Source organism: Terrapene carolina, unplaced genomic scaffold, assembly GCF_002925995.2.
Source record: "Terrapene carolina triunguis isolate 2854851 unplaced genomic scaffold, T_m_triunguis-2.0 Scaffold103, whole genome shotgun sequence".
NCBI lineage: Eukaryota > Metazoa > Chordata > Testudines > Emydidae > Terrapene > Terrapene triunguis.
The window spans coordinates 2,236,193-2,250,412 of NW_020664454.1; the positions used below are offsets into that span (position 1 = coordinate 2,236,193).

The 14,220-nt window shown below is 42.0% G+C and overlaps 1 protein-coding gene across 1 annotated transcript in view; it reads left to right on the top strand.

Annotated features, from left to right (window-relative positions):
- LOC113406537 (ubiquitin carboxyl-terminal hydrolase 24) overlaps window positions 1-8,520 on the top strand; it is a 109,061-nt gene extending 100,541 nt beyond the window's left edge. The window contains exons 63-67 of the mRNA XM_026651810.1: window positions 4,940-5,018; window positions 5,805-5,880; window positions 7,604-7,690; window positions 8,004-8,114; window positions 8,349-8,520. Of these exons, the coding sequence (XP_026507595.1) occupies window positions 4,940-5,018; window positions 5,805-5,880; window positions 7,604-7,690; window positions 8,004-8,114; window positions 8,349-8,411 (416 nt within the window). The 3' untranslated portion in view covers window positions 8,412-8,520. The remainder of the gene's footprint in view (window positions 1-4,939; window positions 5,019-5,804; window positions 5,881-7,603; window positions 7,691-8,003; window positions 8,115-8,348) is intronic.
- The last annotated feature ends 5,700 nt before the right edge of the window (window positions 8,521-14,220 follow it).

Here is a 14,220-nt window from a genome sequence, read left to right on the forward strand (position 1 = left end):
TTTGGGGCGGGGGAGGGCAGTTACAGATCTTATGCAGCGGTCCTTATCCTGGCTCACAGATCCACGCAGCAGGGGATCTGTAACCCTACCCCCCCTGCCAGAAAGTCACATAGCCGACACATACACACAGTCCCCCCCAGGAGTGCTGGCAGGCTCCATTGAAATAACCAGTCCACCAGTGCGGAGCCTGTCATTCCGGGAGTTTAGAAGTATCATTTGCATCAGAACACTGAACCCGCCCCCCGCCACAGTCTGCGTCCCCGGTTTAAAATATTCCCGCGAAAACAGCAATACAGACAACGGTGTTCATTAAAAAATCGAAATGATTTTATTTTTTGGGAAGGGGAAGGGGGTGAAGGTTGTATGTAACTGGAGAGGATAGTCAAAATGAACTGGGTAAAGAAACGGGGGCAGGTTCAGCTTTTCTGTCCACAAACTGAAAAGTCACTGGTTGCCCTGCTCACTCAGGAACCTAGCTTTCAAAGCCTCCCGGATGCACAGGGCGTCCCGCTGGGATCTTCTAATGGCCCGGCTGTCTGGCTGGACGTAATCAGCAGCCAGGCTATTTGCCTCTAGCTCCCACCCCGCCATAAAGGTCTCCCCCTTGCTCTCACACAGGTTGTGGAGCACACAGCAAGCTGCAATAACGATGGGGATATTGGTTTCACTGAGATCACAGCGAGTGAGTAAGCTTCTCCATCTCCCTTTGAGACGGCCAAAAGCACACTCCACCACCATTCTGCACTTGCTCAGACGGTAGTTGAACAGTTCTTTTTCTGTGTCCAGGGCGCCAGTATAGGGCTTCATGAGCCAGGGCATTAGCGGGTAGGCTGGGTCCCCGAGGATGACTGTAGGCATCTCCACATCCCCAAGAGTTATTTTGTGGTCTGGGAAGTAAATACCTTCCTGCAGCCGTCTAAACAGACCAGAGTTCCTGAACACGCGAGCGTCATGAACCTTGCCCGGCCATCCGACGTAGATGTTTGTAAACCGTCCCCGATGGTCCACCAGTGCTTGCAGCACCATTGAAAAGTAGCCCTTTCTATTGATGTACTGGCTGGCCTGGTGGTCCGGTCCCAGGATAGGGATGTGAGTCCCATCTATAGCCCCACCGCAGTTTGGGAATCCCATCGCGGCAAAGCCATCTATGATGACCTGCGCGTTTCCCAGGGTCACTACCTTTGGGAGCAGTACCTTGACGATTGCCTTGGCTACTTGCATGACAACAACCCCCACGGTAGATTTGCCCACACCAAAGTGGTTCGCGACTGACCGGTAGCTGTCCGGCGTTGCAAGCTTCCAGAGGGCTATGGCCACTCGCTTCTGGACAGTGAGGGCTGCTCGCATGCGGGTGTCCTTGCGCTTCAGGGCAGGGGACAGCAACTCACAAAGTTCGAGGAAAGTCCCCTTCCGCATGCGAAAGTTTCGCAGCCACTGGGATTCATCCCAGACCTGAAGCACTATACGGTCCCACCAGTCCGTGCTTGTTTCCCGGGCCCAGAATCGCCGTTCAACAAAATCCACATGCCCCATTGCCAACGTCATGTCCTGGGCGCTGGGGCTCGTGGTTTCTGACAGCTCTGTGCCACTCTCCGACTTCAGGCTCTCACGGCGGTGCCGTAGCCTCCTCGCCCGATTTCTCTGCATCTGCCTCAGGGAAAGGTGTATGATAAGCTGCGAGGTGTTGAGAACGGCCACAAGTGCAGCGATGGTCGCAGCGTGATCCATGATCGCAGTGCTGTGGCGTCCGCGCTGTCACTGACCAGAAAAGTGCGCGAACTGATTTCCCGCCGGCGCTTTCATGGAGGGAGGGAGGGCGTTAGTGACGGACGGATGACGACAAATTTTTTTTACCCAGAAGGCATTGGCGGCTCGACCCAGAATTCCGATGGGCAGCGGGGACTGCGGGAACTGTGGGATAGCTGCCCACAGTGCACCGCTTCCAATATCGACGCTCGCCCCGTTAGTGTGGACTCACAAAGTCGAATTACTGTCCTTAGTGTGTCCTTAGTGTGGACACACACGTTCGACTTTGCAATATCGATTCCACATATTCGATTTAAGTAAAATCGAATTACCCTCGTAGTGTAGACATACCCTAAGTTAAACCTGGAATTCCTAGAAACTGTTCAGATACTTTACAGACTTCATTACTGTGCTCTCTACTATTATTAAGACCACAAAGCCATATACAAGACAACCTTTGGGTAACAAGTCCGCTTCTGGCAGATCCTGGAATCCTTTCTTGCAACCTCTGCTCAGGGTAGATTTAAATCAAATTGATTTAAATCATCAGTTGGCAACCATTAAAACATGCTGATTTGCAACTAAATATAGCCTGTATACTAAATTTGGTATTTCTTTAGCTAGCCAAGGGGATATGCTATATCTATATACATGTATTTAAATTTAAGCAAGTATAGAGCTTAAATACACTTATTCAGATTCGTATTTTTTACATTTATTATGTTAGAAAATGTGACTAACACGTTTCTTATTTACTTGATTCTTTAATTCAGGATTTGTGTCAAACTGGATGAAAATTGGACTTTAAATGCTCCCAAAAAAAATTTTAAATAGTTTTATTTAACTACTAAACAATCTTATGTGCTGATGCATAAGAAAAAAAATCAAGTAACAATGTTTTGCATTTAAAACCAACTGATTTATTAAACAATATAAGTATCTGTGGTTAGTGAATTGAACTGGCTGTTTCTGGTCCCCATGTCCTTCATACTTTAGAACCTATGTTACGGCCTAACTTACAATCATCATTAACATCCTTTACATTAAACCACTGAACTGGTGGAAGCTACTAGAACAGTTTATTGAAGTGCTAAACCAGCTTTTGTCAGCTATTTGTAGGTGGAGAGAAAATATTTTCTTCATTGCAGCTTTTTCAGCTAGTTCAATTCAGTGACTCGTTCATTCGGAGTTAAGAACCAGTTGGGAGTTGAAAAAGCAGGAAAGCTTGTTTTCCTCTTCCAATTTCTGAATAAAAACTAGGTGTGAGAGGATGCAGAACTACTAGTTATCATAATTTCAAATTCAATTTTAAATGGTTATTTTAAAGAAAAATGTATTTTATTTAATTCAACAAAATCTGATTTTTAAAAAAAATTTAACTTATTTTTATCCACCCTGACTCCATTGTAGGATGCAGAGACAAGAAACTTAATAACATAGGAAAATTACTGACTTGTAATGGCTTATTGTAGGCTTGCTCATCCTCCATTTAGGGGTTCCTGGGTGATGAATTTTGCTTTCATTTATATATTGAGGAGTTAGACATTGCTTTAGAAAAACAACAAGGAGTCTGGTGGCACTTTAAAGACTAACATTTATTTGGGCATAAGCTTTCATGGGTAAAAAAGCTTTTGTGGGTAAAAAAAACTTCACGCATCCGAAGAAGTGGGTTTTTACCCACAAAAGCTTTATGCCCAAATAAATCTGTTAGTTTTTAAGGTGCCACCAGACTCCTCGTTGTTGTTGTGGATACAGACTAACACAGCTACCCCTCTGATAATTGCTTTAGAAGTTTTAGCTCCAGTTGAAAGTTGGTGAGCTGGGTCCTTTATCCTGGCTTTGATTGTTAATTTGCTTCCTAGTAGATGGAACCATGTAAAAATCTATAGTAGGATGGATAGGAGGAAGATAACAGTATTACCAGAGACTTACAGCTTGTCTGTAAAGTGCTGTTTGAAATCCAGGTACAATGCATAAAATAATTGCCTGAAGTCTTACTTTGATCTAGATTAGACAGAAAGGAGGGTTCAGATACACTGTAAGAGAATCTTGAGCAAAATTAGTACTGTTAGCATGAATATTTTATAAATGTCTAACATTTCTGAAAGCTCTAATAAAATTAAATGATAGAATGCCAGAATTTTTTGCTTTAGCCTGATATTTTCAATCCAATTTGTAGCTGTTTGTATCACAAAACTGTGTGTGAATTATGTTTTAAATATTTCTGTTCTTCGAGTGCTTGCTCATGTCAATTCCATTCTAGGTGGGCCTGTGCTCACGTTCGCAGTTGTTGGAAATTTTTGTCTTGGCGGTATCCATAGGACCAGCTGTGGGTGCCCCCTTGAGTGCCATGCTCATGCACCGGTATATCAGGCCCCGCCAGCCCCTACGTCCTCTCAGTTCCTTCTTACCACCCGTGGTGGTTAGTCGGAGCTCCTTGCATAGCAAGGGCTAGCGATTTCGTTTCTTCTGACTTAGAGCCTTAGGGCCTTGTAAATCGTTTGTTTATAATTGTTAGTGTTAAGTAGTTGTTAAATGTTGTTAGAAGTTAGAGTCCCAGCGGGGACTTCGCTCCAGGCAGGGCATGCCCCAGTCTCCCGGGTTTAAGCCCTGTGCGGACTGTAACAGGCCTATGCCTGTAAGTGACCCCCCACAGCAGCTGCCTCAAGTGCTTGGGGGAATCGCATGTGAAGAAGTGTCATATTTGTAAAAAATTTTGACCCAGGACTCGGAGCAGGATATTCATTTGTGGGCTCTCCTCATGGAGGCTGTCCTTTGTCCGGCTTCCGAGCCATCCCGCTAAGACTCGCCTAGTACCTCGGCCTCAGTGAGCAGCGCACCCCCAGCACCAGGCTTCACCCAGCACTGCTCCCCGTCTCCAGTGCCCAGAAAGAAAACAAAGAAGCACGGCTCCTCGGCACTGGGCTAGAAAGGCCATCGGGCAAAGGACCCAGTTCGGGCCACCCTGTCCCTCCAGAGCCGTGTGGACATGCCTCCCCTGATACTCCATACTGATGCATGAGCGCGGCACTCAAGAGGGCGCCACAGCTGGCCCTTCAGATACAGCTGAGGCAAAAATCTCTGACCGTGCATGTGGGCGCGCACACACCTAGAATGGAATGACATGAGCAACACATCTCAAAGAACAACAGTTACAAAAAGGTAGGTAACTTTTTTTTTCCCCTCATTCCAGCCTTGATGCACCATAGTAACCATGTGGACAGCAGTCGTTGCTATCAGTGTGTCAAGTTCCTTGTTACTCTTGCTCAGAAGTAAGTAATGGTAAAAGAAAGTGAAAAGTTCATGTTAAACTCTCCATAGTAACAACCTCACAAATTTTCAGCCTGTCGCAAACCTCTCCCTGTTGCTAATATGGATGTTGTTACCTACACCTTCGTCACCTGTAGGCTGGGTTACTATAATGCAGTTGAAGTTCAAAGGCCTGCTCTTGAAGTCTACTTAGAAGTTTTCTGGATCTCTTGAAAATGAGATGCTAGGTTCCCTTGAGATGGATTGAAATTGTGTGTGGGGTATTTTTAAATCTACTAGTCGCTGAGTTGGATTTCTCCTGCCACAGATAATACCAACATCTAAAGCCAAAGTAGGAGAGCTGCATTCTGTAGTGTTTAAGGCAGTTGTCAATTCTTGCATGCGAAATGCAGGTTTCTGGCAGATAAATATTAGGAAGGATTTCAGATCTTTCATTTCAAAATGTTTGTTTTTAAATCTAATAATGTATTCTGTTAATAATTAAAGGTTTAAAATATATGCTCTTGGTTCACCTTTAACTTACTTATGTAATGGACTATCTGATGTAAATTTCATTCAACTTTATTTGTGTATATCTAATATACATTTTTTACTATCACTAAGCCAGTTAATTTATTATAGCATTGTCTTAAAAAAAATAAAACATGTTTGCAATAATGACATGTAGAGAAGACTGTGACTGACTTGGTTCTTGTAGTGTGTGTGAAGGAAGAGCAGACTTTGAATTTCAGATTTAACAGAAAGGATTGCCTTTATTGTGGATAATAAATATGCTCTCAATTTCCAAGGTGCCCTGCTGCTAAAGATTATTTCAAGGAGAATTCTCATCATTGGAGCTGGGCTGTACAGTGGCTACAGAAGAAGGTAATTTGGCTGGGGCAATATTATGGAGAGACTGTCTTCTCTTCCTTGTTACATTTGCAGCCAGACTTCTATTATAAGTTGATCTATGTGAATTTTTTTTAATTTAATTTTTGTTGACCCAAAACTATTCACGAATTTCCCCTGATAGTTTAGGCTGGGGAAAGGTTTTCACAGTCAGCTTCAGAAAACTGTCTGTGTGTCTGTTCTTCCATTTATAACTGTTACTCCAGTAGTTGACACTTGCCTGGGATGTGGGAGACACACATGTGAATCCCTGATCTGGAACAGGGACTTGAACACAGAACTCCCTCCCAGGTAAGCAGCCTAGCCATCAGGCTCTAGGCTACTCTGTGTAGATTGCTCTGTCTCTCCTGTTGAAGGTTTCCATTTTGTATAACTACGTAAATATTCATTTGAGCAGGTGAGTGCCCTAACCAATGAGCTCTAGGCTATTCTGTTGTCAGTCTCCACAGTTCCACTTTGTGTAAATCTATAAATATTCGTTGGACTAAAGAGAGAGTGAGAGAGACTGTTGCCTGGTAATTGAGACACTCACGTGGTTGGTAGGTAGATGTGGATTCAGATCTTTTCTTCCCGAATCAGGAAAATCAAAACATTTTCTGAACTGCCCTGGGTGTTGTCCCTGATTTTTTGGGTTTGCTGGCCAAAATGAAACATCAGTCATTCGCCCAGCTCTAATTATAAGCTCAAATCTCCCCTTGCTGTATTTTTGGAATAAGCATGAATTTCACCTTGGTTTCTGTGATCATTATTATGACAGAGTGCAAGTTTTTCCTGGAATCACAAGTATTACTATGACCTGGCTAAATGGATACATTTGGAAAAGTCACTTTATTTGGGTCCTTACTTTAAAATAGAAAGGTTTGTGTACACACAAATGTACACATAGGTACCAGTAAAGACAACTCGTACATAGTTTTTATAAATCAGAATATTTTTTTAAATCAGTGATGATCCCCATGAGGAAAACCAGCTTTGGAAGCTTTCAGAGGCTGAAGTTCAACATAGAAAATCCTGTATGGAAACCTTCCCTTGCCAGCATGCTGGTGCAGAGAGCCACCTTCCACCGGAGATTTCTTGCAACCCATTGCGGTTCAACACAGAAAAATGTCTGCATTAAACAGACACCACTGTCCTCTCAATTCCCACTGCCATGGCTAGGAACTCTAGTTCCCATTTGCTCCCAGCTAATGCAGGCCCGGTAACGGCTCTCCAGTACTCAAAGACGCTTAAGTGTGAAGTTCAGTAGAACCAGTCCATGTTCTGCTTCTGCAGTCCAGATTAGGCCACGGTCTCTCTGCGAGCACTGCATGGGGTATCATTGCAGTTCCAGAATCCGAGACTCTCCATCTTTTTCCCTGACCGCTTTTACAAGGCAGTTGTGTTGCCAGTGCAAAAACTGCACCATACAGAAAATTGAAAACGTGGTAACAGGCATGCAATTAAATTTGCTATAAAAATAGAACAGTGTTATTGTACTGATATTATACATCTTGGGTTTGGAGCCTTTTAATGAATTAAATAAGAATGTTTCAGTGATGCTGACACAGGCTCTCCAGTATGCTGCACAGGTATGCCACAGATTTGGGGAACCTTGCCACAGACTTTTGGCCCATCCTGCTGTGGACTATACAAGCAAGTCCTTAGGCATGTAATGTGTTTCTGCTGCTCAGGGTTAATTTTTACTTTGGCTTTTATTTAGATGTCCGAACACTATTGGGCTCCACAGAGTAATGTGTCCAATGAAACATCCACTGCAAAAACCTTCCAGCGCACTATTTCAGCACAGGTACGTGTCATAATCACAAGAGGTAGTGTTTGTTGTTTTCATTTCCCCTTCCTACTCCTCACGGAGTGGCCATTTTCTTGGCATTTTACTATAGACAGGTGTACTTAAGTGCATTCTTCCTGTGGAGGTTGGATCTTAGGTCTGTTCCTGGCTACAGTGGGGCACCCTTAAGTGAATCCACGTGGTTACCTCAGTTACTTCCTGCCAAACATGCATGTGATAAATATTGGCAGATGTCGAGTTTTTAATTACGATCATTGAATGAATGGGGTATATGGCGCATCTAACCTCCTGAATTTCCATTCTACCCTAGGACACGCTGGCATATGCCACAGCCCTGTTGAATGAGAGAGATCAATCAGGAAGCAGTAATGGATCAGAGAGTAGTCCAGCCAATGAGAATGGAGACAGGTATCTACAACAGGTAAATAAAATAATAATAATAATCCTTTCTCATGTTAAGAATTCATTATGAATGATTAAAGCAGTGGGCTTCATACTAAGAATTCCCTGTGCTGCATACTTTACCTACTGACTGCATTTTAAAGATGTGATACAGACAAAATAACCCTGACTGCAATCAGGGTGCTAACGTTTCACTGTATACCTTTTAAAGAACAATGTGTGTACTACCATCATTATTTTTGTGTGTTGAAAGGGCTCGGAGTCTCCCATGATGATTGGTGAGCCTAAAAGTGACCTTGACGACGTTGACCCTTAGAAGATATCTACGAACTCAAGAGCAAGAGTTAAACTGAAATATTTAATGCCTGGCACCTTTTTGAAACTGGAGTCCCATCGCTTATACCTTCAGAGGAGTCTGGAGAGAGAATGCTTTATAAGAATCTGTGGCAAACCTGAAGAAGTTTGTTTCCTCCAGAGTTAAAAGCATTCTTCATCTGTGGAGGTTTAGGAACTTTAATGCTGCAAAGAACTCCTGCGGTAGCTAATGTGATTGTCCAGACAGGATAAAAGTTTGTCAAGAAGATTTTATCAAATACAAAAAAAGCTAGTGGTTGAAATTTTTATTATGTGAACATTAAATGAGTGAATGTAAAACTGTTGCTTTTTCTGTGATGCTGCAAAAAAAAGATTCTTTTGGGTTTTATACAGAAAAAAAATCAGTCTGCCTTTAGGTATGGAGGGCAAATTTTTAATCTTTCTGATAATATTGAATAGGAATATTCAAAATTATGTAAAGATGTGTGATGACTTACATTTACATTGTAAAATATTAGTTTAAGAATCAGTCTACACAAGGACCTTTGTATTTAATATGTCTCCCCGCTGGTTTGTATAGCACCTGACAGAGGGGTCACAGAGAGCTCTGAAAGATTGTGAGTCCTTATAGAATGACTTTGGCACAAGAACTCTGGAATTGGTGAGCTTTTTCTGATAACCTTCTGATGTCAAATTGGGAAGAGCAATAAAAAAGCTTTGTTTTCTCTAGTAACTGGTGTGTATGAAATGACAGGTGGATTTAAAAAAAAAAGTTTAATGTTTAAAAAGAAAAAAAGCACTTTAAGATTGAATTGTTGCAGTTTGACTCCATTAAATCATCTCTTTAAGACTTGGAGACATATTGAATAAACTGTAGTCTTAATCATGTGATCTGCAATCATTTGCTTATGCTTTGAAGTTACTGAGAAAGTTGGTATTGGTTGTATATGGTGAATAATTCCTTGAGTGAGTTGGAGACATTTTTGTGTGGATTTTATAATAATTTTAATGCAGGGAAAGAATGATTTGGCTTTGTATTTTCACTTGACCAGGCAACATTTAAAATACCACAGCTAGGCTTATTGGCTCATAAATAACTGGAAACCAGTTGAACTACATGAGCAGACTTTTTTTTGTTTTCCAGGCTGAATGCAATTCAGTCATTTCTAGTAGCTCGGGATACTAGCTGCTTTTGTGCCAATTGAGTTTTCATATTTGTACATTTTGCATTTTCAGTTTGTCACATTGTCTGCGCTGCTTTTGCCTTTATTTATGGATTCTGCCTTACTTTAAAAAAAAAAACAAAATGCACAGAAATGGGGGAATTCTTAAGGAGTGCCTGCGTACCTCCAAAATGGATACATTTGCCAAGTCAAAGGCACAACCAGCCAAAAAGTGCCTTTTTTCTTTTTACTTTTATGTACTGTTGTCAAAACACGAACTGGCAGATGGCTTTTCACTATTGTGCACTAATCTTGAAATTAACCAGTCATTTCATTGTTGAAGCAACCATCCAATAGGATTTCCGTTGTACAGCTCTATAACTTATTGCAGCTTAGAGAACCCATGTCAGAAACTGCCTGTTCAAAATAAGGATGGCATTGTAGTGGATCTTTTTTTCAAAACAATGTCATCATTGAAACATGGCAGAGTTAGCAGATTTTATAAATGTTTCTGATAACATGCTGGGAAATTTTAAATGTGATGTTTTAAATTAATTTTGAATAAATAATTCATTTCTCACTGACACCTCTTTCCCCACCTTCCCTATTACTTCATAACAGGTCATAAATCATCTCAAAAATAGTCAGTATACAGTAGTGATGTGATGTCATTGTTGTTCCTTGGGGCCAGCATCAATTGTCACTTCAAATCCCTATTATTTCCTATGGAAACTATGCCCTCTGTTACTGCAGGCCAAAGTAGCATCGCTTGCAAAACGGCACCAAGATGGCTCAGATCACCACTGTATGTTCCACATCAATACAAACTTTTCATGGTTCTGCTCATGCTTGTACAAAATCAGTGGCATCATTTTCAATACTTTGGTTTCCAGCTGCTGTCATTTGAACCTGCTGAAGATGATTTTTTTAAAAATATAGTTTGACAAAAGTAGCTTTTTTTGTGTACATTGTGACGTGTTTCTATGTTGTAATTTTTACTGCCAATCTTTTGGATGAAAATGTTTTTATACATCTTACAATATGTTCAGTAAGCGAGCAGCCATAGCCTGCCTATGTGCTCTCGGGGATAGATTTGTCCAACTAATGCATAGACATTGGCACTGGAAAAAATAATCGGCAGTCCTGATGAACAGTCTTGGGAATCCTGGTCAATGGAATAAAGTTATTCCTTTCACAGAAAACTAGTGTAGTCTTTAGATTGTTCATAAAGCTGTGCTGTCATGTTGTTGATCCTCTTACCTTGAACTCTCCCATAGCCAATCCTTCAGGTAATGAGCGATAGATTATTATCCTGATACACTTTTTTTTGACAGCCCCGGGACAAGATGACATCATCTAATTTGAAAGAGGTGAATTACTTTCAACGCTATTCTATTGTACACCCTTATAGCCTGGCTGTCTGCAAGCACAAGAATAGACAGGTGTAATAGCCATCTGCACTACTCCACCCTGCTTTCTTACAGCAGAATAAAATCACTTGATTAGACTGGCTAAGCTCTCTGAATATTTTGCTTGTCACATAGTAGGATTAGCTGGAAGTTGCCTGAGGGCCAGACTTTGCACTGATACTGACTTCAGTTTGTGCATGATGCATAAAACAGTGAGATTCTGCGTACTCCAGTTATGCTGGTTCAAAGAAAGAACTTCTATGAAAAGCAGGAAACAAAACGACATCGTACTGGTTGTTATATGTGCCCAGTCTTCCTCTTTGTAGAAAGAAAAGACACAATAGCTTCAAACAGGTATGTAAGACGCAACTCTACATTTCTTAATGAAACAAAACCCTTCCTGACAGATGCCTGCTCCCTGCATCCTGTGGATGAGTGTTTTAATCAGCTAAGTAAAAGCAAAGCACCTCTGCACTGTTGAGAAGAAACTACTAATCTTCAAGCATGATAAGGCTGCCCCCTATCATGTTAATTACTTGGTAGCAGGAGTCCAAAACCTTGAGACAATACACTAGCATGAAATATACTGGTGCTTTAACCGCTGATGATCTGGATCTCCAAGCAAGCTATTACGCCACACTTCTCAGGGGCTTAAGCATTGTGAGAGCTTTCTCTTATCTCACCCCTTCACGAAATGGAGCAATGCACTTCGCTCATGTATCAACCACGAAGCAGCAGACACCATATTGGAAGATGTCAGAGGGCTCTGAAGTGCCCTAGCATGCCTCAGGGTAGTAGAAAATACTGATTTGCCAGGGATCATGCTGCTGTTAGCAGTTATGCCTCTAAAGAGAGAACTGGCCCTGTTGCTACTGTTTTGTTGTTCAGGCACAGTGGCAATTCTTCACTGCTCTCCCTATCATTTAGGAAAACCAATTTTGATCTCCTAGGGTAAGCCGTGAAACCTTCCAATGAGCACAGTAAAGTGCACATAATTTTCCATACCCTTTTTTGAGCTTTTATTAAATCTGTTGCTGCTCTTTAAGGAGCATCCTACTGACCAGCAATATTTTCTGCCCTCCAGCCTTCTTACTTACGTAGTTTTAAGTTGAAGTGGAAAGGTTTCCTATTTTTCCTCAGATTTAGATGTCCTGAGTTCAAAATCGAGCAGATTGTCCTGGCATGCTTAAAAAAAAATATTGCACACACACTTGGATCTTTGCAACAATCTGATGAGAGTCCTGACAGCTCTAACATAGGGTGTGCTTTTGGCACAGGTAGGCAGGGGCTAATCTTGTATTAAAACTGATGAATATCTGTAAGGAAACTGAGAGTGCTGGAAACCTCTTAGGTTGTAATAAGACTAATCTGTTGCAGTGTTTTTGATTTCTTTAATGTTAATCACATGACAATGCTCAGATGGGTTATTTGCTGTTTAGTTGAGCAAATTAAACCCCTTTATGCTGAACAATCCTTGCTTTTAATGTCTTTATGATAAAGCACCTCCCCAGGGAACTGCTTAATGTGGATGAAATCTTCCTGTACTGTGTTCGGATGTGGCATAACCAAGGCTTGGTGTGCTCAATGACAGCCCAGGCTTTCAACACTGGTCAGTTCCATAGCTAGCCCACTTACCTGTATTAGTCAAACTAATCTGTCTTCTCCAGTGGATGAAATTGTGCCTTAACGCTAGACAGAACAAAGCACCAGATTCAGCTTAATTCGTGTCATTTCTTGGGGGGCGGGGGTAAGTGCAAGAGATTTATTCCTTGTTTAGGGTTCAGAGGGAAAAGCACTTGAGTGCAGATGCCAGACGACTCAGTGCCAAGTTGGTGTAGCTGCTACCTTCTCTCTTTCCCCCTGCAGAGCACACGGCATTGCATGTGCTTCAAGTAGAAGTTTGAGATATGCTACATCATAGACGCCACCTTTCCCCAACCCCATTGCATCCCTACTGTTAGCCCCATGTGGCAGATAACCTGCAGCTGTCTTCTTACAACAGCGATCTGTACTATAGCTACCCTTCTTTAAGTGCAGCTTAAGTCCTGCTAGCTGTATTTTATTTAGTACACCACATTGAGATAACTGACTTCTCAGACAATCCTACCCAAGGCAACTGTAATTCAAACTGATCATTTTCCCAGCTCCTTTGTGGGCTATATCTTAAGGAGAGTGTATGGTCAGATCCACTCTGACTATCCAAGTCAGTTTAAAGTTGAAACATTTTACTTGTTAAAACAGCCCAACTGTTCCCTTATGAAAACTCCAAGTACTTCTAAATTAGAGCACTTATCAGATATTGTTTACATCCACACTTCTATTTGAGACAATAGCTCAAATGTTCTTAAGAGGTTAGCTTTATTATGGATATGATATGGTAAAAGCAGCTTCTAAATAGAATGAATAGAAGCAAATCTGTGGATGCCTTTAATGAATTTAATCAGAGGGGATGATACAATGTGCTATTTATTAACTGGTAACTTTCCATCCAAGGCCTCATTTAACACAAACCAACAGGAGGTTTATGCAGTCGAGTTTTTTTTATTCACCACTCTGGCTTATCGTAGGTACATGTGTAGAATAGCTTCACTCTTAGTTCCTCTAGCAGAAGTGATTGATTCTTCCCATGGGCTAACAGGTACCTGAAGGGTGCGGGTAGAGAATTTTGCCCTTCTAGTACCTCTAAGAGGAGCTGTAATGCTACCCTGTAAGAGAGGATAACAGGTACAGAACGACTAACACGTCACTCAGGGTCCACTAGGCAGAGGCACGCTAGAGGCTCCAGGTAGTGCACTGAAAATAGCACTGCGGCCATTCTGCCTAAGGTGAAAGTTTGGATGCCCAAGCTCGCCTGAGCTCCAGCCCAAGCTGGAACATCCACATTGCTGGTTTTAGTGCACTGGCTTGAGCCCTGCTAGCACAAGTTTGTCTACACCAGGTGGGAGGCTCGCTCCCAGCTTCAGCCTAGCTAAACCTTAGTAGACCCAGGCCTCCTGCTCACTGTCCTGTACTTGGGCTAACCTCCTGTGCACCTGAGTTGTCTCCTCTCCTGTCAACTTCAAGCAACATGGATGGTTTAGCACCATGCAAGTTCCCTGGGAGATGGATGCCCTTTCACAATGCTTTATCTCCAGATTTAATCTCCTGCCATGTTGCACTAAGCCAGTTGAGTATACAGATGAACTCCAAGCTGCGGCATACATATTTTTATTTTAAAAAGACATTATAAAATGTGCTG